Source organism: Mirounga leonina, unplaced genomic scaffold (assembly GCF_011800145.1).
Source record: "Mirounga leonina isolate KUSES-001 unplaced genomic scaffold, KU_Mleo_1.0 Mir_53, whole genome shotgun sequence".
NCBI lineage: Eukaryota > Metazoa > Chordata > Mammalia > Carnivora > Phocidae > Mirounga > Mirounga leonina.
In genome coordinates this window covers 64,860,887-64,885,068 of record NW_023270807.1, presented here as the reverse complement: position 1 = coordinate 64,885,068, position 24,182 = coordinate 64,860,887, and the positions used below count along the sequence as shown (strand labels likewise).

Sequence of the window (24,182 nt, the reverse complement as noted above, 5' to 3'; positions counted from 1 at the left end):
GAATTTTCAAAGTAGCTCTACGTAGAAGACAACTATCAAAATATTATGAGATATGTAACTGGTAACATGAAATAACAAGTGATAACAGAAAAAACAAATAGCAAATTGTGTAAAACATCCTGTTGCATACACAGAAATTCATATTTCCAGTATACAAGAGTAAAGGAAGAAAAAGAAACTTTCTTTTTAAAAAAGTTAAAACTTGTAGTGTTCTTATATTTAAGCTCACTTGATTTAGTAAATAACCACTCTGGTATATCTAGTTAAATGGCACCAAAGAATTGTAGTATACTTTCAAAAGTACCTGACAGAATCATGATGTAGCCAAATTATTGGGACGATACTACATTTTCTCATTAACACAACTCATGAAACAAGGAGGGTTTATAGAAGAGATAGTACAATCGAGCAACAATTCAAACAATTGGTGTAAAATTACTTTGGAGCAAGAAGCAGAATTTGTCTCACATATTCTAAATGAATAGAGTCTAAAGAAAAGAATGTATCACAACAAGGTCTCACAACCATCATCTGTCCCTTTTCGAACACAGGAATATAGGAAAATACAATTAGGTTCCAACAAAATGAGAAAAATGAGGAACGTTAAATACTTAGCCTTTTTATACCCTGGTGCCAGAGATTCCTTCCTCCACTACTACTTACTGGTGGGCATTACATTTGGATTCACTGGTGTGGTGGTGATAATACTAAATTCTAACTAGTTCTGTGACCTTATCCTAATTAGTACCTAACCTCCCCATAACTCTATATATAAAATAAAAGGGTTGATTTAAGTAATCTTGAAGTTTTCATCCATTTTTAAATTTCTACCAAAAGAGAGGCAAATTTACTTGTATGCTGAACTTTTATTTAAACTTTTATTGAAGCCATATTTTTGAGGTCTAAAACAATTAAAATTTTGTCTTTGCAGTGACTACCCCTATAAATACCTTGGTAATCTTATCTAGACAACCATTAAGATTTTAAACATTTAAATAATACATAGTGTTGTTTTTTTTTTTAATTTCCTGCAGGCTTTTTCTTTCTTCTTCTTTTTTTTTAAGATATTATTTATTTATTTGACAGAGAGAGAGGGAACACAAGCAGGGAGAGTGGGAGAGGGAGAAGCAGGCTTCCCACTGAGCAGGGAGCCCGATGTGGGACTCGATCCCAGGACCCCAGGATCATGACCTGAGCCGAAGGCAGATGCTTAAGGGCTGAGCCACCCAGGCGCCCCAAGAATACACAGTTTTAATTATTTCAACAAGCATTTGTTTACAACAGTCTTGTTCTAGAAAGACTTTTAAATGACATAAAATTACAGACAGAAAAGGAAGGTAAAATAAAATCTGAAAAATTCTGATCAAAATGTTGAATTAATATGAAATAGAAGAGTTCCCCTCTAATCTAAATACAGAAATCCTGGATAATATGTAGTATTTACAAGTATATAACCAAGCTCAAATGCAAGAAAAAGAAATGGCCAAGTGCCAAAAACAGAACACTTAAGCCATACTGGTGAAAGGGTGCTGGGTTTTTAAAAATGTTTAAAATGATTTCTAAAATCAGACTTATTGAATGTATAAGTCTAATGTATTAAACTGACAAAAGTTGCTTACTAAGAAAGATGTTGCTTATTGGAAATGAAGATCTGCCTTGATAGTTGTTTAAAGTATTTGAGAAAATATGATAGGCTAAATTGAAAAATGTAGTTTGAAATACCTAAGGTACCTAAATTTGTAAGTGCTAGTCATGTTTAAGGAAGATTTAATCTACTAGATTTACCAGTTAACTAAACATTAATCAAAGAAAAAGCTAAAGTCCTTATTTCCAGGCAAAGACTACTAGATCTAAAATATTATCTAGTAAAATCTTTAAGTTGAATTCAAATGCTTAGGAAAAACATTTTGAAAATTACAATTTTAATAGACTTTTATAAATTTAATAAATAAATTAATTAATAAAACATTTTAAAATTACAACTAGTTAAAACAAACTAAAAGTATTACTTTTCAAGACCAAATGTCTACCTCAGATACTAAAAACACCCTTTGACAAGGATTCCCACTATCAGTGGTAGTATTTAACACTGAACTGGAGATTCTGCCAAAGGATAAATAAAACAGAAAAAGAAAATAAGGTGGATAATAATTTAAAAGGAAAAAACAAAATTGTTATTTGTAGGCAATATGATTATCTACATAGAAAATTCAAGATAATTTGAATCTGAGTGCTTGGCTGGCTCAGTGGTAGAGCATGTGACTCTCCATCTCAGGGTCATGAGTTCAAGCCCCACATTGGGTATAGAGCTTACTTTAAAAATAATAATAATAATCTGGATAATCTATGTAGAAAATGTAATTTTAATATATATTCACACAACAGTCAAAAATCATAAGAACCATAGGGGTACTGCCAATAAAAATTTGTAAAATCTCTGTGAACAAGATTTGTTAAAAGAAGAAGGGACTATTCTTCTAGCCATTAAGATTTATGATAGAGTGTTAATAATTAAAATGGTACTGGCACAAGGTGAGACAAAGAGACCGACGGAACAAAACAGAGTCCAGAAACAGACTCTGGTATTTATGGGAATTTGGTATATGAAAATGAGGGAATTTTCTTAGGGAAAGGAGTAACTATTCACAATTTGTGCCAGGATAACATACTATCCATACTGTAAAAAATAAACATCTTTATTCCATGTCAAACACAAAAATAAATGCCAGCTGGACTCAACACCTACATGTAAATACAATCTTTAACTGTTTTTGAAGAAAATATAGAATATGTTTCGGACTTTGGGTACAGAAGATTTCATAATAAACAAGACAACTTACAAACAGGAAGAGTGATAAAAACTATATTAAAATTAAAACTTCAATGCAACAGAAGATACCAGTGACAAAGTTAAAAAAAGCAACATATATAACATATAAAAGATTAGTATCTGAATTACAAAAACTACTACAAATTTTTAAGAAAAAACTCAATAAAGGGACAAAAGATATGAACAGTAGTTAACTGATGAGAAAATATGAATACCCAAAAGCCAAAAAGATACTCAACTTCAGGAAATGCCATGCAATCTGGAAAAGGCAAATTAAAACAATGAAAAATTATTTCACACCCACCAGACAAAAACTTAAAAAAAGAACTGTTAACATCTGGCAAGGACGTGGGGAGATGGAAATTTCCATGAACGACTGGTGGGAGTGTAAACTGGTGTAAAATTTTGGAAGACAATTTGAAAATTGTGATGCTGTATATACCCTATTACTCAGCAATTCTACTTCTCAGTATTTATGAATGAAGCCTAGAAAAAAAAGGAGATATATATAGTGATGTTCATTGTAGCCTTGCTTGCAATAGGAAAAAATGAAAAAATAACCTAACTATATATTAACAAGGGAATGGATAAATTGTGTCATATTCATACAATGAAACATCATATGGCAGCTAAATAAAAAAATTAGATCCACATTTAGCAACATGGATAAGCTTTGAAAATATATTGTTCAGTGAAAAAAGCAAGTTATAGAATGACAAGTATTATAAGTTGTCTTTTATATAAAATCTTTTTAAAACATGAAGACAATATATTATGGTGCTAAGACACTTCTACATACATGTAATTTTTTTATTCCATCAAAAAAAAAAGCAAATAAAGCAAAATGTTAACATTTGAACAAAAGTTACAAGAGTGCTTAGTAAATTATTCTTATTTTTCCTTTTGTTTGAAAATTTTAGTATTTTTTAAAGATTTTTTTTTATTTTTATTTATTTGAGACAGAGAGAATGAGATAGAGAGAGCATGAGAGGGAGGAGGGTCAGAGGGAGAAGCAGACTCCCTGCTGAGCAGGGAGCCCGATGCGGGACTCGATCCCGGGACTCCAGGATCATGACCTGAGCCGAAGGCAGTCGTTTAACCAACTGAGCCACCCAGGCACCCTGAAAATTTTAGTATTTTTTAAATGACACAAAATTTTAATATCTTACCTATATATGTATATATTCACATAAAATATGTGGGTAAGAAAACAAGAGTAGAAAAATAAGAATGAAGCCAGCAATGAGATCAGTTTCTAAAATTTATGTCATGGGGTGCCTGGGTGGCTCAGTCGTTAAGCATCTGCCTTCGGCTCAGATCATGGTCCCAGGATGCTGGGATGGAGCCCCGCATCTGGCTCCTTGCTCAGCAGGAAGCCTGCTTCTCCCTCTCCCACTCCTCTGCTTATGTTCCCTCTCTCGCTGTCTCTCTCTCTCTCTCCATCAAAATAAATAAATAAATGTTTAAAAAAAATAAAATTTATGTCATAAATTGTACATACATGTTAGAGCTGGCTCACAAATCTTTCAATAAGGGCAAAATAAATACATATTAAACAATTTTATTTTTTAAAATAGCCAGAAATATTGGAGATTTAGACATTCAAAGCATATTACAGTAACTTGGAGACACCAAAGACAGAAGAACTGGAAGAAATATTAAAGAGTGAACTTGATATACGTGTTTCATTCATCTATTGCAGAAAGAAAATAACACACACAGAAAAGAGAAAAACTGTATTCTGAGAATAATATATATGACAACATTTCAGAAAATAGGCTTTTGAAGGGCTGAAAAGAATAGAATTCAAATTGATCTTGTTAGGAAAGAATTCAAATCAATTTTGTTAGGGACATCTTAAAAATAAAATCTGAAGATTCAAATTGAAAAGCCTCTATGATTCATCTGGGCAACACATACACGTACATATACACACCCAAGGTATACACATAACATTTGGTTGATGAGCTATTTTCCAACAAACCGAAATAAGAAAAACCAAGTAAGCACTTACAGGCAAAACTTGAATATTAAAAGTTTTCACTACAAGAAAAAAAATTGGTAACTATGTATGGTGACAGATGTTAACTAGACTTATTGTGGTGATCATTTCACAATATATACAAATATCAAATCATTATGTTGTACACCTTACACCTGAAACTAATATAATGTTCTATGTCAGTTATACCTCAATAAAAAAAAAAAGTCTTTGAATAAATCACCTGAGAAAGTAACCATAGGCCTTCCCTTACTTATTATCTAAAGATTCATGAGGAATATATATTTCTTTTTCAATTACAAAATTAATTTCTGAATAAGAAAAAAAGACCTTTCACTGCTGAGACTCTCCTTCTCCATCCCTCTCACTTTATTTCTTTTCTTTTGTTCCATGAAATGTGAGTGATTTTGTGATAGTACTGCACAACAGCAATCACAAATTAGTATCTAATTTAATTACCTTTATAGCCTTTTACAAATCTAAATCAGTAGGAGGCAATGAACAGAAAATTTAAGAAATTTTATTAATCTCCTAGGTAATGTACACACTTTCCATAAATTCGTAATATCATACTTTTTAAAAAAAGATTTTATGTATTTATTTGAAAGAGAGAGAGAGCACGAGCAGGGGGAAAGGCAGAGGGAGAGGGACAAGTGGACTCCCCACAGAGTGGGGAGTTCATGCGGGGCCGATCCCAGGACCTGAGTGGAAGTCAGATGCTTAAAAGGCTGAGCTATCCAGGCGCCCCTCATGCTGGGCTTCTGATTAAATATGCAACTCAACTCACATGGATGATAACACTATGAGAACTAATATGTACTTCTTTTTTTAAAATTATGTTATGTTAATCACCGTACATTACATCATTAGTTTTTGATGTAGTGTTCCATGATTCATTGTTTGTATATAACACCCAGTGCTCCATGCAGAACGTGCCCTCCTTAATACCCATCACCAGGCTAACCCATCCTCCCACCCCTCTCTAATATGTACTTCTTAATGTTTGATGTAATCACTGTAAATGCAGGTTAAGAAGGTCAACAATTTTATCACCAATCCCTCATGGCAGTCTACCTCTAAAATCATAATGTGCAATGCAATAATCTTACTCTAATATAAAATAGTAAAATTCCATTTTCATCTATTACTTAAAAAAGAAAAAGAAAGAAAAGAAAAACCAAGTAAGCATTTGGAGATAAAATTGCTTGTGTTACTAAACAGTAGGTAATTAAGATAATTTCCTTTAAAAACTTAAATTGAAGTCAGTCATCACATAAGGAGATATTTAAGGTTCAGATGGCTTCAGTTTCTCATGGTATAGAAAGGTGAAACTGTTGAGGAGAAACCATAGATGGGTTTTTGCAAACCTGTATCACCAGGGAGAAAAGTAGCAAAGAAATGGCAATGTAGACAAATAACAGGGTATCTCAATATTCCTAATGGTAGGAAGTCTCCCCAAACAAACAATTTACATGTATAACACTCTTCCAACTGCATATGTTAACAGATAACAGTAAAGCAGTACTGAAATGGAACTGTTAGTCCATCTCCTGATATGTCCAGATAAAGCTCTCCTTGGCTCCATCTTTGGGCTGACTTCAAGCCTCTCTCCCAAGGAATATTTTTGAAAAACAACACTTAAATGGCTGTAAACATTCAGTATACTCTTTTTTAAAGTTCTTTTTTTTACCTTTTAATATTATTGATCAAAATAATTAATAATTTCAGAGCCAGCAGAAACTTTATTAATGAAAATGTAAGTAAATCTAGGCATAGACATTATACCTTTCACAAAAAATTAAGTCAAAAAGGATCATAAACCTATATGTAAAACACAAAACAGTAAAACATTTAGAAGATAACATAGGAGAAAATCTGGGTGACCTTGGTTTCAACAATGACTTTCCACATACAACACCAAAAAGCACAATCCATCAAAGAAAAACTGGCAAGTCTGTCTTCATTAAAATTTAAAAGTACTTTGCAAAAGACACTGTCAAGAGAATGAAAAGACAAGCCACAGACTGGGAAATATTTGCAAAACACATATCTGATAAAGAACTTTTGTCTAAAATATACAAACAACTCTTAAAACTCAACAATAAGAAAATGAACCACCCAACTTTAAAATGGGCAAAAGAGGGGCACCTGGATGGCTCAGTCATTAAGCGACTGCCTTCGGCTCAGGTCATGATCCCAGGGTCCTGGGATCGAGCCCCACATTGGGCTCCCTGCTCGGTGGGAAGCCTGCTTCTCCCTCTCCCACTCTGCCTGCTTGTGTTCCTGCTCTTGCTATCTCTCTCTGTCAAATAAATAAATCTTTAAAAATAAATAAATAAATAAATAAAATGTGCAAAAGATGTGAACAGATGCCTCACCAAAAGATAAATACAGGTAGAAAATAAGCATATGAAAAAATGATCAATACTGTATTAGGGGATTGCAAATTAAAATGGGATATCATCATTTACCTACAAGAATGGCTAAAATCCAAAATACTGACAACACCAAAGCTGGTAAGGATGTGGAGCAACAGGAACAGGAATTTGTTGCTGATGGAAATGCAAAATGGTATGGCTACTTTGGAAGACAGTTGGGAATTTATAACAAAGCTAAACATAAGATCACCATACATTCTAGCAATCACGCTACTAGTTATTCATTCAGATGAGTTGAAAAGTTATGTCTACAAAAAAACCTGAATATAAATGTATTTTATAGCAGCTTTATTCATAATTGCCAAAAACTAGAAGTAATCAGGATGTTCAATAGGTGAATAGATAATCAAACTGTGGTATATCCATACAATGGAATAATATTCAGTGATAAAGAGAAATGAGCTATCAAGCCATGAAACACATGGAGGAAACTTAAACACATATTGCTAAGTAAAAGAAGCCAATATGAAAAGGCTACATACTATATAATTCCAATATACAACATTCTGGAAAGGGCAAAACTGTAAGACAGTAAAAAGATCAGTGGTTGCCAGGAGTTCAGGGAGAGGGAAGAAGGAATAAATAGATGGAGCACAGGAGATTTTCAGGGGTATGAAACTATTTACATGATCCTGCAATGGTGGGTACATGACATTATGCATCTGTCAAACCCCAGAGAACACACAACATGAGAGTGAACCCTAATGCAAATTATGAGCTTTAGTTAAAAAAAAAAAATCTACTCCAACTGCCCTCATTTCACAGATGAAGACTCCGAGGCCCAGAAAGATCAAGAGACTTGCCCAAAGTTACACAGAAAATTAAGAGCCATAGCTATAATCTGTTATTATGAATAAAGGTCAAAAAGAGGGCTATGATGGATGTTGGGAGGTGTTAATTTAATTCAGCCCTGTTAATACTTGAGTTGGGCTACCATTAAAAGACCTCTGAGGCTTTCTGACAGTATGAGACATTAAACACAATAAGGGTACAAAGAATAAAGAATTCAGCTTAAGTTTTGATTCTTCCATTTTAAATACAAGTATAAATAAAAGGCTAAGCAACTGGAGCTGCTGAGATGGCACCTCAAGAAGGCAGAAAGCCTTTGGGGAAGGCAGAAGAATGAACATTTGAGCTCTAACTGGGTATTTAAGCTCTATTGTTGGTATCCCCCCCCACAAAAAAATTCTGTCATGAGAAAAAAGCTACTGCTTTTTTTCTGAATACCTGCCCTTTTTAGAGGAAGGGATAGAGCATTGTGAAGAAGTTAAAAACATGAGTTTTGTCAGGAGGCAGACAGGCAAGGTTTCCACTTCTGGCTCTGCCATTTACTAGTTTAAGTGTTTTGAGGCAAGTTATTTAAGCTCTCTGAGCCTCAGCTTGCTTATCTGTAAAAATGGGGATAATAATATCTACTTCATAGAGTTATTGGAAAGAAAATCCATATAAATCACCTGGCATAATACAGGCACAGAGTAAACACACTGTGAATATTAACTACTGATAATAGCAATTATAACTATTAGATTTTACATATGCGTGTATGTGTATTAAGCATACGTCTCAAAAGTTTTTAGAATTAGATAGGACATGGGAAAACAAATACATAAACAGAGGAAATGGTGCCAAGCACTTAAGTGCATTATGTAAATACATTATTTTATGGAGTCTTCTTAACAAGCCTATGAAGTAGAGATTCAGCCAGTTGGTCAAGTATTTGAGGAGCATCTACCATGTGTGAATCACTGTTTGAGGCACTGAGAGTATAGTAGGAAACAAGACAGGGTCCTTCATACAGAAGAACACAAAATAAGCATAAAACAAATAAATATGTTCAAGTGGATAACTGAATTGCTGTGATGAAGATTAAAAAGGGTATTAGGTGGTCTCCTTTAGCTAGAATGGTCAGGTAAAACCTCTCTGAAGATAGGGATTTTGAGATGAGTCTAAAACAGCAAGGAAGGCAGACATGTGAAAATTTTAGGTAAGAGCATTTTGAGTAGAAAAAAAAGCATATGCAAGGATCTTAAATTTGGTATATTCAAAGATCAGAAATGGATAATAACATGTTCTGTATTTTATAGACAAAGAAAATGGGGTTTTAGAAAGATTAGCAATCTGTATAAGGTAAATGGCAGAGGCAAGAATTTAAATGTCTAATTTCAAAGTCAGTGGTCTCATGGAATGGCTATGCTGCTTCTCCCCAAAGTCAGCAAAACATCTCAATTAGCTATGGAACAGTCCTGTTTCCCAATCTTCTGAATGTACTTATGAAAATTTAGCAACTGAAAGCAGCTCTAAATTCGATAACATCTGTTTATTTGTTGTATCAAAAATAAGGTAGAAAATATGAAACTAAGAACTCTAAACAGTGTATAACTGTATCATATTAAATAAAATTTTATGTGAGTGGTAATTATATTTCCCTGAACTATACATTCTTTAAATGTTTCACATCATATAGATATGTTATTGATGAAATATGGTGTTTTTAGTAATTTTTATAATAAAGCTGGACATGGAGTCCTTGCTCAGAAATATAATCTTTTATGCTGCTATTTTATGAGGAAAAATAATTGCCATATTTTTACTTTTTATAAATTTTTGCAATTAAGAAGCTTAAAGCACAAAATACTATTAAAAATAAATTGTAAATGTGAGAAAAATGAAACATAACTCAAGGATCTCATTATAAAATCTTAAGAGAATGTTGGCAATAATAGGATTATAGCACTCCAGTTCAACTACAAAGCACTTTATAAACATTTCATTAATCTCAAACTGAAGAACAAATATTACTTTACATAAAGATGATTATTTTATTTATTTATTTATTTATTTTGAGAGAGAGAGAGCAAGTGTGGTGGGGTTTGGGGGACAGAAGGGGCAGAGGGAGAGGGAAAGAGAGAATCTTAAGCAGGCTCCCTCCCTACCATGGAGTCCAAGGCAGGCCTCGAACTCATGACCCTGAGATCATGACTTGAGCTGAAATCAAGAGTCGGATGCCTACCCGACTGAACCATCCGGGTGCCCCAAAAGATGATTATTTTAAAAGATACCTTTTTTTTTTTTTTAAGATTTTATTTATTTATTTGACAGAGAGATCCCAAGTAGGCAGACAGGCAGGCAGGCAGAGGGAGAGGGAGAAGCAGGCTCCCTGCTGAGCATGGAGCCCGATGTGGGGCTCGATTCCAGGATGCTGGGATCATGACCTGAGCAGAAGGCACACTCAACCATCTGAGCCACCCAGGCACCCCTAAAAGATACCATTTCTTGAGTATCAATATAAGCCAGATCCAAATCTAAAAACTTTATATACATTATCTCATTAAATTTATATAACAGTCATTGGAAAGTAGGTAATTATCCTCCTTGTACACATAAGAAAACTAAGGCTATCTCATCTCTGATATCCAAGGTTAGGGAGGTTAAAAAAATTGGCGAAATTCATACTCCTAGCAAAACACAGACTTGGGATTCAAATCCAAGATTCTGGGGCTCTGAGGTCCATGCTCTTCTCACTATTTGAATATATAATTATACCTCTCAACAACAGTTAAGATTTCATGTGTAAAAGTTGTTCTAAAGCAGTACTAGGTACTGTTCACTTGCATGACTTATAAGTCCTTCAAACAAGATGATAAAAACATGTCCAAACCTGGACTCAGTATCTTGCCATCCCAAGACTGGTATTTCTAGTACATGCCCAACTCTGATTAATGGAAGGAGTTAGTATTAACCATCTGGGTAGTAGTCAACCCATGACTTTTCTTTTTTATCTCCCATATCCAAATAGTCACTAAATTCTGTTGATTCTACCTCCTAAACACCATCCTTTCTTCATTCTCTCTCATATAGACCTTCAGCTACTACCCTATCTCTATGCCTCACTGTTCAGCCAAGCTTCTTCAAAGAGTGGGCTATATTTCACATAGATTATACACTTTCTTTTTTTTTTTAAGATTTTATTTATTTTTTAGAGAGCGAGCGAGAGAGAAACAGTATGAGAGGGGAGAGGGTCAGAGGGAGAAGCAGGCTCCCCGCCGAGCCGGGAGCCCGATGTGGGACTCGATCCCAGGGTCCTGAGCCGAAGGCAGACGCTTAACCATCTGAGCCACCCAGGCGCCCAGATTATACACTTCTTAAGGGCAATTCTGAACAGGAGCTTTTTAAGTATGCTGCTGTATACTTATTGCCAATCACAGAGTTGTCCATAGTAGGTTTTCAATAAACACTGAATAAATGAATGCAAATATCTGGCTTCCATCCCTCCATCCCCCTGTGAGTGAAATGAAAAAGGTCACTGATGAATTTCTGATATGAAAGCTGCCCTGTCTTCTTTAATAAATAAAACCCAGATCCTCTGAGATTGACAATGAAAGAAAAACCTCCATATGCAGAAGGGCAAATTACTGAGTACCAATTATTGTCCTCAATATTCACTTTCACCTTAGAAATCTTACAAGCACTGTCCCTACCCACTGGCTTTCACTGGGAGAAGGGTACTGGTCTCCCTATAATGCTCTTTCCTAGTTAGATCTATGATCATATGATTCTTTTCTTTCTGTATTTTGATACAGTAAATATAAAGTTATAAAACTTAAATAAGACTTTATTAAGGCTAGAGAATAATAAAAGAGAGCACAGATAATAAAAGGAAACCAGGTAGCAAATATTCAAAGTTAGGATTTTCTCTCTGGGGCTTTTAGGCCCCATTCTATCCTACTTACTGATCTATCTTCAACTGGTTAGCACTATTTTAGCACCCACCACTCAAAAATTCATGCCTACCATATCCCCTCCTTAAAGACTAAACCTAGGAAAGCCCACAGAGATCCAGACTTACCCATGCCCACTTACTTAAATCCTTTTTCTGAGTTGTAGTTTTCTGAGCTGGAACCTGCCTTTTGGTACAAGCCAAACAAGAGAAATGCCAGCCCTTTAGGCGAGACTCTCCTATCCTCGGGGAGCAGCATGGTTTTACCCTACAGGCCATCCTAAGTCAATCAATCTTTTTTTTTTTTTTTTTAAGATTTTATTTATTTATTTGTCAGAGAGAGAGAGAGAGCGCGCACAAGCAGGAGGAGTGGCAGGCAGAGGGAGAAGCAGACTCCCTGCTAAGCAGGGAGCCCGATACAGTACTCGATCCCAGGACCCTGGGATCATGACCTGAGCCGAAGGCAGCTGCTTAACCAACTAAGCCACCCAGGCGTCCCTTCAAGTCAATCAATCTTTATCTCAACACAGCATAGTTATTCAATATTAATGTGGAAATATATGCCAGATGCATATATTATACTGTAACAGGGGCTACTAGTTGTCAACCCATCTAGAAACTTCAGCTTTCTAGACCTGTTGGTAGCATTGTGCATACTGACTAATCATTCCTTCTGAAATTTTCAAATCTCTCGGTTACCCATCTCCTGGTTTCCAGATTATTTTCTTCTTTTCTAGTTAGTTTCAGACTACCCTGGCTGATTTCTGATTCTGCATTCTCTCCACAGCCAAGTGTATTCACTCCCATGGTTATAGTATAATGCTAACATAGTGGTTAAGTTTTGGGTCAATTCTATAATTTTTTTTTTAGCCATGTAAGCATAAAATAATTTATATGCAAAGCATTCAACAGAGTGCCTGAAACACAGTAACATTTAGATATGGTAGCTTAAAAGCAAAATAAAACAAAATATTCCAAAAGACTTATAGTTTTCAAATATATATCTCTAGCTCAGACCTTGTTGCTAAGCTTATGACCAATGTACCTCCACATGAGATGTGGGGCCTAGGAAAACTTGGTTACTCTCTGAGGGCTGAACTATAAATCAGTATATAATGGACCAAAGCAGATATATGCAAAGTTAGCTTATAGAGTCAGAGACTAGGCTACAATATAAATGTTTTAACAGGGACGCCTGAGTGGCTCAGTCGGCCGAGGCTTCGGCTCAAGTCATGATCCCAGGGTCCTGGGACTGAGTTCCATACTGGGCTCCTTGCTCAGTGGGGAGCTTGTTTCTCCCTCTGCCTGCCACTCCCGCTGCTTGTGCTCTCTCTCTCTGACAAATAAAATCTTAAAAAAAAATAAATGTTTTAACATTTTTAACAAATGTTTTTATTAAAAAGAAGAGTCAGGAATGGAAAAAGAGAAAAAGCAACTCAGAGAAGAAAAAAAATGAAGGTAATTAAAGCTCTACTGTGGAGGTTCTCATAGCTAAATGCTATTAAGTGACCACAACATGTCTCTAGCTTCCTTTGTTCTGATTCCAAGTTCCTAAGCAATCTGATGATTTTTCATGTAATTTTCTTACAGAGAAAACTCCTTGGTCAGAGAGACTATATGCTATCTACTTGGCAAATATCTCAAAATATACTAATAAACTGGCATCCCGATAAATCCATCAGTCACTCACATACACATCCACACACACACAATCTCCACGTCTCACAAACTCTTGCACACTTAGCAAGATTGTGTTTTTAAGCTTCCAGACTCATTCCCTGAGGCCAGCATTACATTGATCCCCAAACCAGGCAAAGACCCCATCAAAAAGGAGAATTTCAGACCAATATCCCTGATGAATATGGATGCCAAAATTCTCAACAAGATCCTAGCTAACAGGATCCAACAGTACATTAAAAAGGATCATCCACCACGACCAAGTGGGATTTATCCCCGGGATGCAAGGGTGGTTCAACATTCGCAAATCCATCAATGTGATAGAACACATTAATAAGAGGAGAGAGAAGAACCATACGGTCCTCTCAATTGATGCAGAAAAAGCATTTGACAAAATATAGCATCCTTTCCTGATTAAAACTCTTCAGAGTATAGGGATAGAGGGAAAATTCCTCAATTACATAAAATCCACCTATGAAAAACCCAAAGCAAATATCATTCTCAATGGGGAAAAGCTGAGAGCCTTTACCTGAAGATCAGGAACACGACAAGGATGTCCACTCTCGCCACTATTGTTCAACATAGTACTAGAAGTCCCAGCAACAGCAATCAGACAACAAAAAGAAATAAAAGGTATTCAAATTGGCAAAGAAGAAGCCAAACTCTCTCTCTTCGCAGATGACATGATACTTTATGTGGAAAACCCAAAAGACTCCACCCCCAAAGTACCAGAACTCATACAGCAATTCAGTAATGTGGCAGGATACAAACTCAATGCACAGAAATCAGTTGCTTTCTTATACACTAACAATGTAACCATAGAAAGAGAAATTAGAGAATCGATTCCATTTACAATAGCACCAAAAACCATAAGATACCTTGGGATAAACCTAACCAAAGAGGTAAAGGATCTATACTCTAGGAACTGCAGAACACTCATGAAAGAAATTGAAGAAGACACAAAAAGATGGAAAAACATTCCATGCTCATGGATCGGAAGAATAAACATTGTTAAAATGTCTATGCTACCCCGAGCAATCTATACTTTCAATGCCATCCTGATCAAAATACCAACGGCATTTTTCAAAGGGCTAGAACAAACAATCCTAAAATTTGTATGGAATCAGAGAAGACCCCGAATCACCAAGGAAATATTGAAAAAAAAAAAACAAAACAAAGCTGGGGGCATCACGTTGCCTGATTTCAAGGTATATTACAAAGCTGTGATCACCAAGACAGCATGGTACTGGCACAAAAAACAGGCACATAGACCAATGGAACAGAATAGAGAGCCCAGATATGGACCCTCAACTCTGTGGTCAAATAATCTTCGACAAAGCAGGAAAAAATATGCAATGGAAAAAAGTCTCTTTAATAAATGGTGCTGGGAAAATTGGACAGCTATCTACAAAAGAATGAAACTCAACCATTCTCTTACACCATAAACAAAGATAAACTCAAAATGGATGAAAGACCTCAATGTGAGACAGAAATCCATCAAAATCCTAGAGGAGAACATAGGTAGTAACCTCTTGGACATTGGCCACAGCAACTTCTTTCAAGACATGTCTCCAAAGGCAAGGGAAACAAAAGCGAAAATGAACTTTTGGGACTTCATCAAAATAAAAAGCTTCTGCACAGCAAAGGAAACAGTCAACAAAACAAAGAGGCAACCCATGGAATGGGAGAAGATATTTGCAAATGACACCACAGACAAAGTGCTGATATCCAAGATCTATAAAGAACTTCTCAAACTCAACACCCAAAAAACAGTCAAGTCAAAAAACAGGCAGAAGACATGAACAGACACTTATCCAAAGAAGACATACAAATGGCTAACAGACACATGAAAAAATGTTCATCATCATTAGCCATCAGGAAAATTCAAATCAAAACCACATTGAGATACCACCTTAAACCAGTTAGAATAGCAAAAATTCACAAGGCAAGAAACAACAAATGTTGGAGAGGTTGTGGAGAAAGGGGAACCTTCCTACACTGTTGGTGGGAATGCACGTTGGTACAGCCACTTTGGAAAACAGTGTGAAGGTTCCTCAAAAAATTAAAAATAGAGCTACCCTATGACCCAGCAATTGCACTCCTGGGTATTTACCCCAAAGATACAGATATAGTGAAAAGAAGGGCCATATGCACCCCAATGTTCATAGCAGCAATGTCCACAATAGCCGAACTGTGGAAAGAGCCAAGATGCCCTTCAACAGACGAATGGATAAAGAAGATGTGGTCCATATATACAATGGAATATTACTCAGCCATCAGAAAGGATGAATACCCAACTTTTGCATCAACATGGATGGGACTGGAGGAGATTATGCTAAGTGAAATAAGTCAAGCAGAGAAAGTCAATTATCATATGGTTTCACTTATTTGTGGAACATAAGGAATAGCATGGAGGACATTAGGAGAAGGAAGGGAAAAATGAAGGGGGGGAATCCGAGGGGGAGATGAACCATGAGAGACTATGGACTCTGAGAAACTGAGTGTTTTGTGGGGGTGAGTGGGGGGATGGGTTAGCCCGGTGATGGGTATTAAGGAGGGCACGTATTACATGGAGCACTGGGTGTTATATGCAAACAATGAATCATGGAACACTACATCAAAAACTAATGATGTATTGTATGGTGACTAACATAACATAATAAAAAAATAAGAATAAAACTAAACTAAAAAAAAAAAAAGACTTTGTTTCTAAGCCCACAGGACTTAGGAGTGCTGTTTTTTTATGGTAAATTCATCAATGAATTTCATAATAAAGGCCTCTTAGAGACCAGCCAGTCAGCTTTCTCCTTGATTAAAGCACTCTTCATTTAAAGCAGCAACTCCTCGGGGCACCTGGGTGGCTCACTCCATTAAGCCCCTGTGTCTCCCCTGTTCAGTGGGGAGTCTGCCCCTCACCCCCTTGTGTATGCCGCACTCTCTCTCTCAAATATATAAATAAAATCTCTTAAAAAAAAGACAAATTTTCTAAAATGTTTTCATTATAATAAAGTACCTGCTACCAATTATCTTGTGTTTTTGTTAACAACAGATAAATATGCAATGACTTTGAAAATTCTGTGACATTATATTTTTCTTCCATTCATCCATCAAATATGTACAAAGTTCATACTAGATGCCAAGCACTGTACTCAGAGCTGCAGATGATGAGCAAAAATCAGCACAGTTGCTGCTCTTCTGTGCTTAAGCTTTAGAAGCAAACACACACTGGGGCACCTGGGTGGCTCAGTCAGTTAAGCATCCGACTCCTGATTTTGGTGCATGTCATGATCTCAGGGTCATGAGATCAAGCCTGACGTGCTCCACGCTGGGTGTGGAGTCTGCTTAGGATTCTCTCTCCCTCCCTCTGCCCCTTCCCTGCCCCCCTGCACACACACTATCTCTCTCAAATAATAAATGAATTTTTAAAAAGCAGGCACACTTTCACAAAATTATCACAGACCATTATAAAACTACATTTTTAACTTATTATCAAGTAGAGACATACGTTAAAATAAGAGTATATTTATAATAGGGGCATTTAATCAGATCAGGGAAACTGAGAAAGCAGTATTTGAGCTAAGATCTATAGGAAGGGAAGTCAAAGACAGGCTAAAAAAGTCTGGACAAAGAAAACAGTACAAAGGTACTGCATCTATACTCACTGACTCCAGTTCTTCTCCCATTCTCTCTTAAATAAAATGACCATCTGACTTTTATACTCTTTACTCCACCAAAACTGCTCTTAAGATCCTCAATGACCTCCATTCTACTAAATACAGTGGTCAGCTATCAATCCTTATCTCACTTAATCTAGAGCAGCGCTTCACATACTTAGTACTCCTTCCTCTTTAACCACTTTCACTTGGCTTTTAGGACACCACACTCTGTGTTCACTGGCTGCTCCTGCATAGTCCCCTTTGCAGATGATTCCAGATCAACCTAAACTCTAGGGAGCACCTCTTTTTGTGACACCAACAATTCTCAGGCTTTAACTGCTATTAGAACACTACTATGAAATCCAATTATTCTATCTACAGCCAGGTCTTTCATCTCATCTCTATACTCATTTACCCAACTTGCCAACTCCACACTTCTACTTGAATATCCTAGAGACATCTCAAACTTTACATGGCCAAACAAAACTCTTGACTTCCACCTCCCTAGCTCCGTACACAAACCTGGAGACTTTCCCACAACATTAAATGGTAATTCCTTACTTCTTATTGTTCGGCCTGAAAACTTTGGAGTCATCTTTGACTCCTATACTCTCACATCTCATATCTAATCTATCAGTAAAACTTGTTGGCTAAACTATCATAATAGATCCAGACTGTGGGCCTCTTCCCATTGCCTCCACTGTTAGCACTTTGGTCCAAGCTACCACTATCACCTCTCACCTGGAGTATTACTTTATTTTTTTAATTTTTAATTTTATTTTATTAGGTTATGTTAGTCACCATACATTACATCATTAGTTTTTGATGTAGTGTTCCATGATTCATTGTTCGTATATAACACCCAGTGCTCCATGCAGTACATGCCCTCCTTAATACCCATCACCGGGCTAACCCATCTCTCCACCCCCCTCCCCTCTAAAACCCTCAGTTTGTTTCTCAGAGTCCATAGTCTCTCGTGGTTCGTCTCCCCCTCCGATTTCCCCCCCTTCATTTTTCCCTTCCTACTATCTTTTTTTTTTTTTTTTTGTAAAATATAATGTATTATTTGTTTCAGAGGTACAGGTCTGTGATTCATCAGTCTTACACATTACTTTAGCTTCCTAACTAGTGTCTCTGCTTCTACACTTGCTTCGCCCTGGTCTATGCTCGACACAATTTCAAAGAAGTAATCATTTTAAAAAGTCAGATCATGCAACTGATCTGCTCCAAGCCCTCCAATGGTTTCCTATTTTAATTAAAAAGTCAAAGTCCTTTCAATCACCTATGTGACCTCCTTTCTCTGTGATCTCACGTTATCTTCCTCCCCTGCACTCGCTGCGCTCCAGCCACATTGCTATTTCTTTGCTCCTGCCCACAGGCCTTTGTACTGGCTGTTCTCTTCACAGGAATGTTCTTCCTCCAAGTATCTGTACAACTTATTCCTCCTCCTACTTCAGATCCCCTCAAATGTCCCCTTCTCTGACCACCTTATTTAAAAGTGAACCTTGGGGGCGCCTGGGTGGCTCAGTCGTTAAGCGTCTGCCTTCGGCTCAGGTCATGATCCCAGGGTCCTGGGATCGAGCCCCGCATCGGGCTCCCTGCTCGGCGGGAAGCCTGCTTCTCCCTCTCCCACTCCCCCTGCCTGTGTTCCCTCTCTCGCTGTGTCTCTCTCTGTCAAATAAATAAATAAAATCTTTAAAAAAAAAAAAAAAGTGAACCTTGCTCCCCACAATCTGGCACTTCTTAGTCCCCTTCCTGGTTGGCTCTTATTTTTCTCCACCACATTTGCCTTCATTTACCAAATATATTACATATTTATTGTCGATCTCCCCTTAATAGATGCAAGCTCTATGACAGTAGGGACTTTTGTACAGTTGACCCTTGAACAACGTGGGGGTTAGGAGTGCCAACTCCTCATCAGGAAGTAAAAAAATCCCACAAATTTTAATCCATATAACTTCTGATGCCTCCCCCCAAACTTAACTACTAAAAGCCTACTGTTGACCAGAAGCCTTATGGATAACATAAATGATTAACACATTAACACATATTCTGTATTCGTACTATATATTGTATTCTTACAATAAAGTAAGCTAGAGAAAATAAAATGTTATTATGAAAGCCATAAGGAAAATAGATTTACACTATATTTATAAAAAAAAATGCACATGTAAGTGGACCTCTGCAGTTCAAACCCATGTTGTTCAAGTGTCAATGTATATTGTGCTCAATGACATATGTGATTGTCCCCTTACAAAGTAGATACTCAACAGATATTTGTTGAGTCTATAAATGGATGAAGGGAATATGAGAACCAGTGACTGAAGAAAGATTTGTATGGCTGAAGCAGAGATAGGTGGAGAGTGATAGGTATATTAAAGTGAGGATGGAGAGGTGGAAAGAGACAAAATGGTATTATGCTTAACAAAGAAGTTTTGCCTTAAGAATAGTGAGACAGCAATGAATGATTTTAAGAGAAAAATCCAGTCAGAACTGCATTTCAAAAAGATCATTATGGCTCCAGTGTGGAGAACTAATGGAGAAAGGCCAGAATGAATAATCGCTATTGCAGTGGTCTTGGTAACAGATTATGGCAATTTGGAAAAGACTGCACTTGTGTAGATGGTGGGAAAAGGATGGATTTGGAGGATATTTGGGAGATGAAATTGATAGGACTTGGTAATAATTGGTTATAGAGGTATGACGGACAGGAATAAATCAATAATGCATAGTTTTCAAATTTTCAGAAGTGGATGGTAGGATTGTTAACTGAAATAGGAAACACTGGTTAAGAATCAGACTCATTAGAGATAACCATGCATTTGGTTTTAGGCATGTTGAACTTGAGGTGCTTTTGAGATATCAAAAAAGAAATATCAAGGAAATGGATATATGAAAGCTGGAAAGATAAAGGTGGGTGGAGGTATACATTTAAAAGTCATAGGTGGTAGCGAAACCATGGGTATGGAAGGGATTATATTCAACTATGCAGTAAAAAGGGGACCCAGATGTAAGAAACTACCCTACTCTTTGTGCAATGGACAAAAGAGGATGAGCCCAAAAAAGGACAAAAAAGGAATGTCTTTTTTAGTTTTTGAAATCATACTCATAAGAAGTTCACATTTTCAAAAAATTCTGATTTAAACCAGTAGCAGAGAATGTAGCAAGGCTTTCCAAATTAGACCAATTCACTGAAACTATAAATCTGTTCAAGGACAGGTCACTTTCAGAAACTATCTGGAAAATTCACAGTACTTGTCTCTTCGCAGCTTCAAAATACATCAATACACAAAAAGTTATCCCTCCCAAAATACAGGTGATTTGGCTTATTTGCAGCACTTCTGAGCCTCACCATATGCTGTTCTTTTAGCCCTCTTTCCCTGGGATGAAGATTTCCCCGACTTTCCAGCATTAAGCTACTGATCTTCTTTCCAGCCATCCCAGATAGCCAGATATCATATTGTACTGTAATTGTGTGTTTAACCAGTAGATTCTATAACTAGATAAGGAATGTGTCTTTTTCACTGTTGTATACTCAGTACCTCACAAGTCTAAATTTTTCTTTTTTCTTTTTTCATTTTATTTTTAAAAGTTTTTATTTAAGTAATCTCTACACCCAACATGGGAGCTGGAACTCACCACCCAGAGATCAAGAGTTGCATGCTCTTCTGATTGAGCCACCCAAACGCCCCATGACTCAATTTTTAGAAACACATCTATTCCACAATGTGAAGAATTAAAATCTAATTTGGTTTTCAGTCCACTGACTGCCTTTCACACCTTGACTTTTCTCAAGAGGAATGACTTTTTAAAAACAAACAGTAATTTTTAAACAAATGAATCTTCCAAATATACTAATTTTGGAGATTTTTATAGGTCTTTTTTCATATAATACCCTTAAAGCCTGCAAACATTCATAGCTAGGAATACTGGGGTTTCTTTTCCCCTTAGTCTCATACAAAGTGGATTTGACAACTCGCTTTCAAAGCCCTGCGTGGGATTTCATTTGAGCGCACAAAACACAGACCACCCCTATGCAATGCCAAACAAAAGTGCAATTGCACAGAGATACCCAATCCCTCGCGCGCGAGTCCACCTGAAAGGGCGGAAGCAGAGGCCGCAGCAAAATGTACCAGTTTCCACAGCATCCCTCCAGCCCGGCCTTTTGCTGCTCCCTAAGACCCTTGGCATCGCAATCACTCCTCGCGCCTTAAGGCGCCCTCGGCCTGGGGCATTCGGACTACTCCTTCCCAGGCAAATTACTGGACACTATCCCTGGACTAAGGAGGACAGCTCTAGATAGCTTGGTCTCCAAAATCCCTGAGGAAATGGAAGAAGGAAAAAATCCTGTCAAAGAAAAATTGGCAGCCAAAGCTACAGTGCTCACCAAGTCGACGCTATCAACCTCCGTCCGCCCGCGCTAACCGTTGGCTCGAAGGCCGCTACAGGCAACGTCGCAGTGGCTCCTGGGGACTGTAGTTTCTATCGCCGACAGAACGCGTCGGCACATCCAAAAAAAAAAAAAACCACATTTCCCAGAAGTCAATGCGAGACCGCCCTGCCCTCTTAAATCTCGGATTTGGCGTAATAAAGAGACTGTCACTATTTTCAGGCTAATCTTAAATTTCGATTCAGTTTCTTCCAGGTGTGTGTTTACGCCCTCTTTCTTTGCCGTGCTTGTCTTGTCTGTTATAGTTTCAGCATACTTCAACTCCTTACTTTTCTTACCCCTTCTCCAGCCGGGATAATCCAAACGCCAGGGGACGAAAAACGCCCCCGACGCAAAAATGCCCCGTAGGCGCATGCGCCTTGCCCGCCATCACGCATGCGTAGCAGCCGGCAGCAGTTGGCGGCCGCTCGGGGACTTGGGGTCTGAAGGTAGCCGGTCGGAGGGCGGGGCTTTTTCCAATGGCTTTGCCTCCGCGGGTCGCATCTGCTAGGGCGGGGAAGAGGGCGCTGGGGCAGGGGCGGCTCCTGGTTAATGCCGGGCGGAGAAAGGGGAGGGGCTGGGGTGAGGACCCCATCTCCCCTCCCTGCTCCCGCCCTCTGGGCCGAGCCCCACAGATGGGGCTGGGTGAAGGGGGGGGCTTTGCGCCTCCGGCCTGGCTTCTCCGCCGGCTCCGCGGCCCAGCCTGGCTTTCGGGGATTGCGGCCCAGCCCTGTGCTCCTCAGGTTTAATGGGCGGTGGGCGAGGACGCAGGTATAGGAAAAGAAGTGGCGTCTGTTCGGGGATCCAGAATTTTCGGGGCCGGAGACACTTTCCTCCAGCGCTGCAGCTGAGAGAGCGGCTGCCAGAAGCTGCCGCCACCAAGGAGCGACCGGGTCTCCAGCCGCGGCAGCCAGTGAGCAAGGGTTTGGCGAGATTTCCCCACCAGCTCCCGGCTGGCCGCTGAGGGGCAGGGAGGAGCTGCAGAGGGCGGAGACTGGTGCCGGAGGAGGGGCGGGGTGGGAATGCTCCTGAGAACACCGTGGCTGCCCAGACCAAAAACCCCGAATGGCTGGAGCGCATTCAACTGTTACCAGCCTTTTTGGGCAGAGCACGGATTTGACAGCTCCACAACGTGAGGATATCCGCTGACCCCGCGAGACGAAGAACACTTCCCCGAGACTGCCTGTCCAGCAAAGCCAGCGCTGTAGGGTGCCAACTTTCCAACTTTTTAAAAATCTCTGACAAGAAGACTGCCCCTTCATGTAGGAGAGGGTGAGTTCTGTGTTGCAGATCGGTTGCAAGCCATTAATATAAAAGACACTTCTGGTTCCAGATGTCTCCCAGACATTTGTGTTTTCATGACGATTCGATTTCTCCGATTTTATTCTTACATTTCTCGTTTTAAAAATACAAAGTGCTTTTGGGGACATGCTGAAGGGTAACTGAAAACGGCAAAGAAAAACATCTCCAGTTGTCATGGCTGAAGGAGAGAATGAAGTGAGATGGGATGGACTGTGCAGTAGAGATTCAACTACTAGAGAGACAGCACTGGAAAACATTAAGCAAACCGTTTTGAGAAAAACCGAGTATCTTCGTTCGGTGAAAGAGACACCTCTTCGTCCATCAGACGGGCTTTCAAATGCTGTTTCTTTGGATGGGTTGAATAAACTTCTTGCTCATCTGCTTATGCTTTCTAAGAGATGTCCCTTTAAAGATGTAAGAGAGAAAAGTGAATTTATTTTGAAGAGCGTCCAGGTAAGAAAACATTGTATTTACAACTGTCCATCTAGTACAATGCAGTTTTACTTGCAGTTATTCACTTTGTATTTGCTGCTAGGTGGTTATGTGAACCCATTACGAATTCCTTCTACATCTTAAATTTAGAGTGGCTTGTAAGACATTGAATCTGGGGCCAAAACTGTACAAGAGGAACTAAAGTAAAAGCAGTTTTCAAATACAAGTAAACAAGAATTGTCTTTCTAGAGAGTTTTAGCAGAAACTGCATTCCTCCCAGAAAAGTATGAGAAAGTTACAGTTAATTGCAAGTAAAGACTTGCTTTTTCGTATATTTATTTTTACATGTTGTTAGGAAGTATAGTCAGTATACTTTTCACATTGTTACAAACAATATTCTGTGTGGAAAGTTTCTCATTTAAGCCTCTCAAATGATAAAGGATATTAAATGTTTCTTCACTTGTTCAGGATAATTGGTGAAAGTTTTCTCATGTTCTTAAAAGCAAAACAAAAAATCAGGGTCTGTTCTCTAAAGACAACCTTTCTTTTTTTTAAAAAAAAAATGAATTACATAAAATAATAAAAGCCAGTGTTATAAAGGAGCTAACATCTTCAGATTGAAAAGTTGAACCCAGGTTGAGTGAATGCTAGAAATGCTCATGGTAAATTATTCATTAGTTTTCTCTGTGTTTGCCTCAG

At 37.9% G+C, this 24,182-nt stretch overlaps 2 protein-coding genes across 7 annotated transcripts in view; one reads left to right on the top strand and one right to left on the bottom strand.

Moving 5' to 3' along the window:
• CEP57L1 (centrosomal protein 57 like 1) overlaps nucleotides 1-21,815 on the bottom strand; it is an 83,175-nt gene extending 61,360 nt beyond the window's left edge. For all 5 annotated transcript variants that reach the window (XR_004676738.1, XM_034991764.1, XM_034991767.1 and 2 more), the window contains exon 1: nucleotides 21,708-21,815. The gene's annotated coding sequence lies outside the window, so the exon portion shown is untranslated. The remainder of the gene's footprint in view (nucleotides 1-21,707) is intronic.
• A 552-nt stretch (nucleotides 21,816-22,367) lies between these two features.
• SESN1 (sestrin 1) overlaps nucleotides 22,368-24,182 on the top strand; it is a 114,499-nt gene continuing 112,684 nt past the window's right edge. The window contains exon 1 of one of the 2 annotated variants that reach the window (XM_034991761.1): nucleotides 22,368-23,504. In XM_034991761.1, the coding sequence (XP_034847652.1) occupies nucleotides 23,226-23,504 (279 nt within the window). In that variant the 5' untranslated portion in view covers nucleotides 22,368-23,225. The remainder of the gene's footprint in view (nucleotides 23,505-24,182) is intronic. The other variant, XM_034991763.1, reaches the window with a different exon arrangement.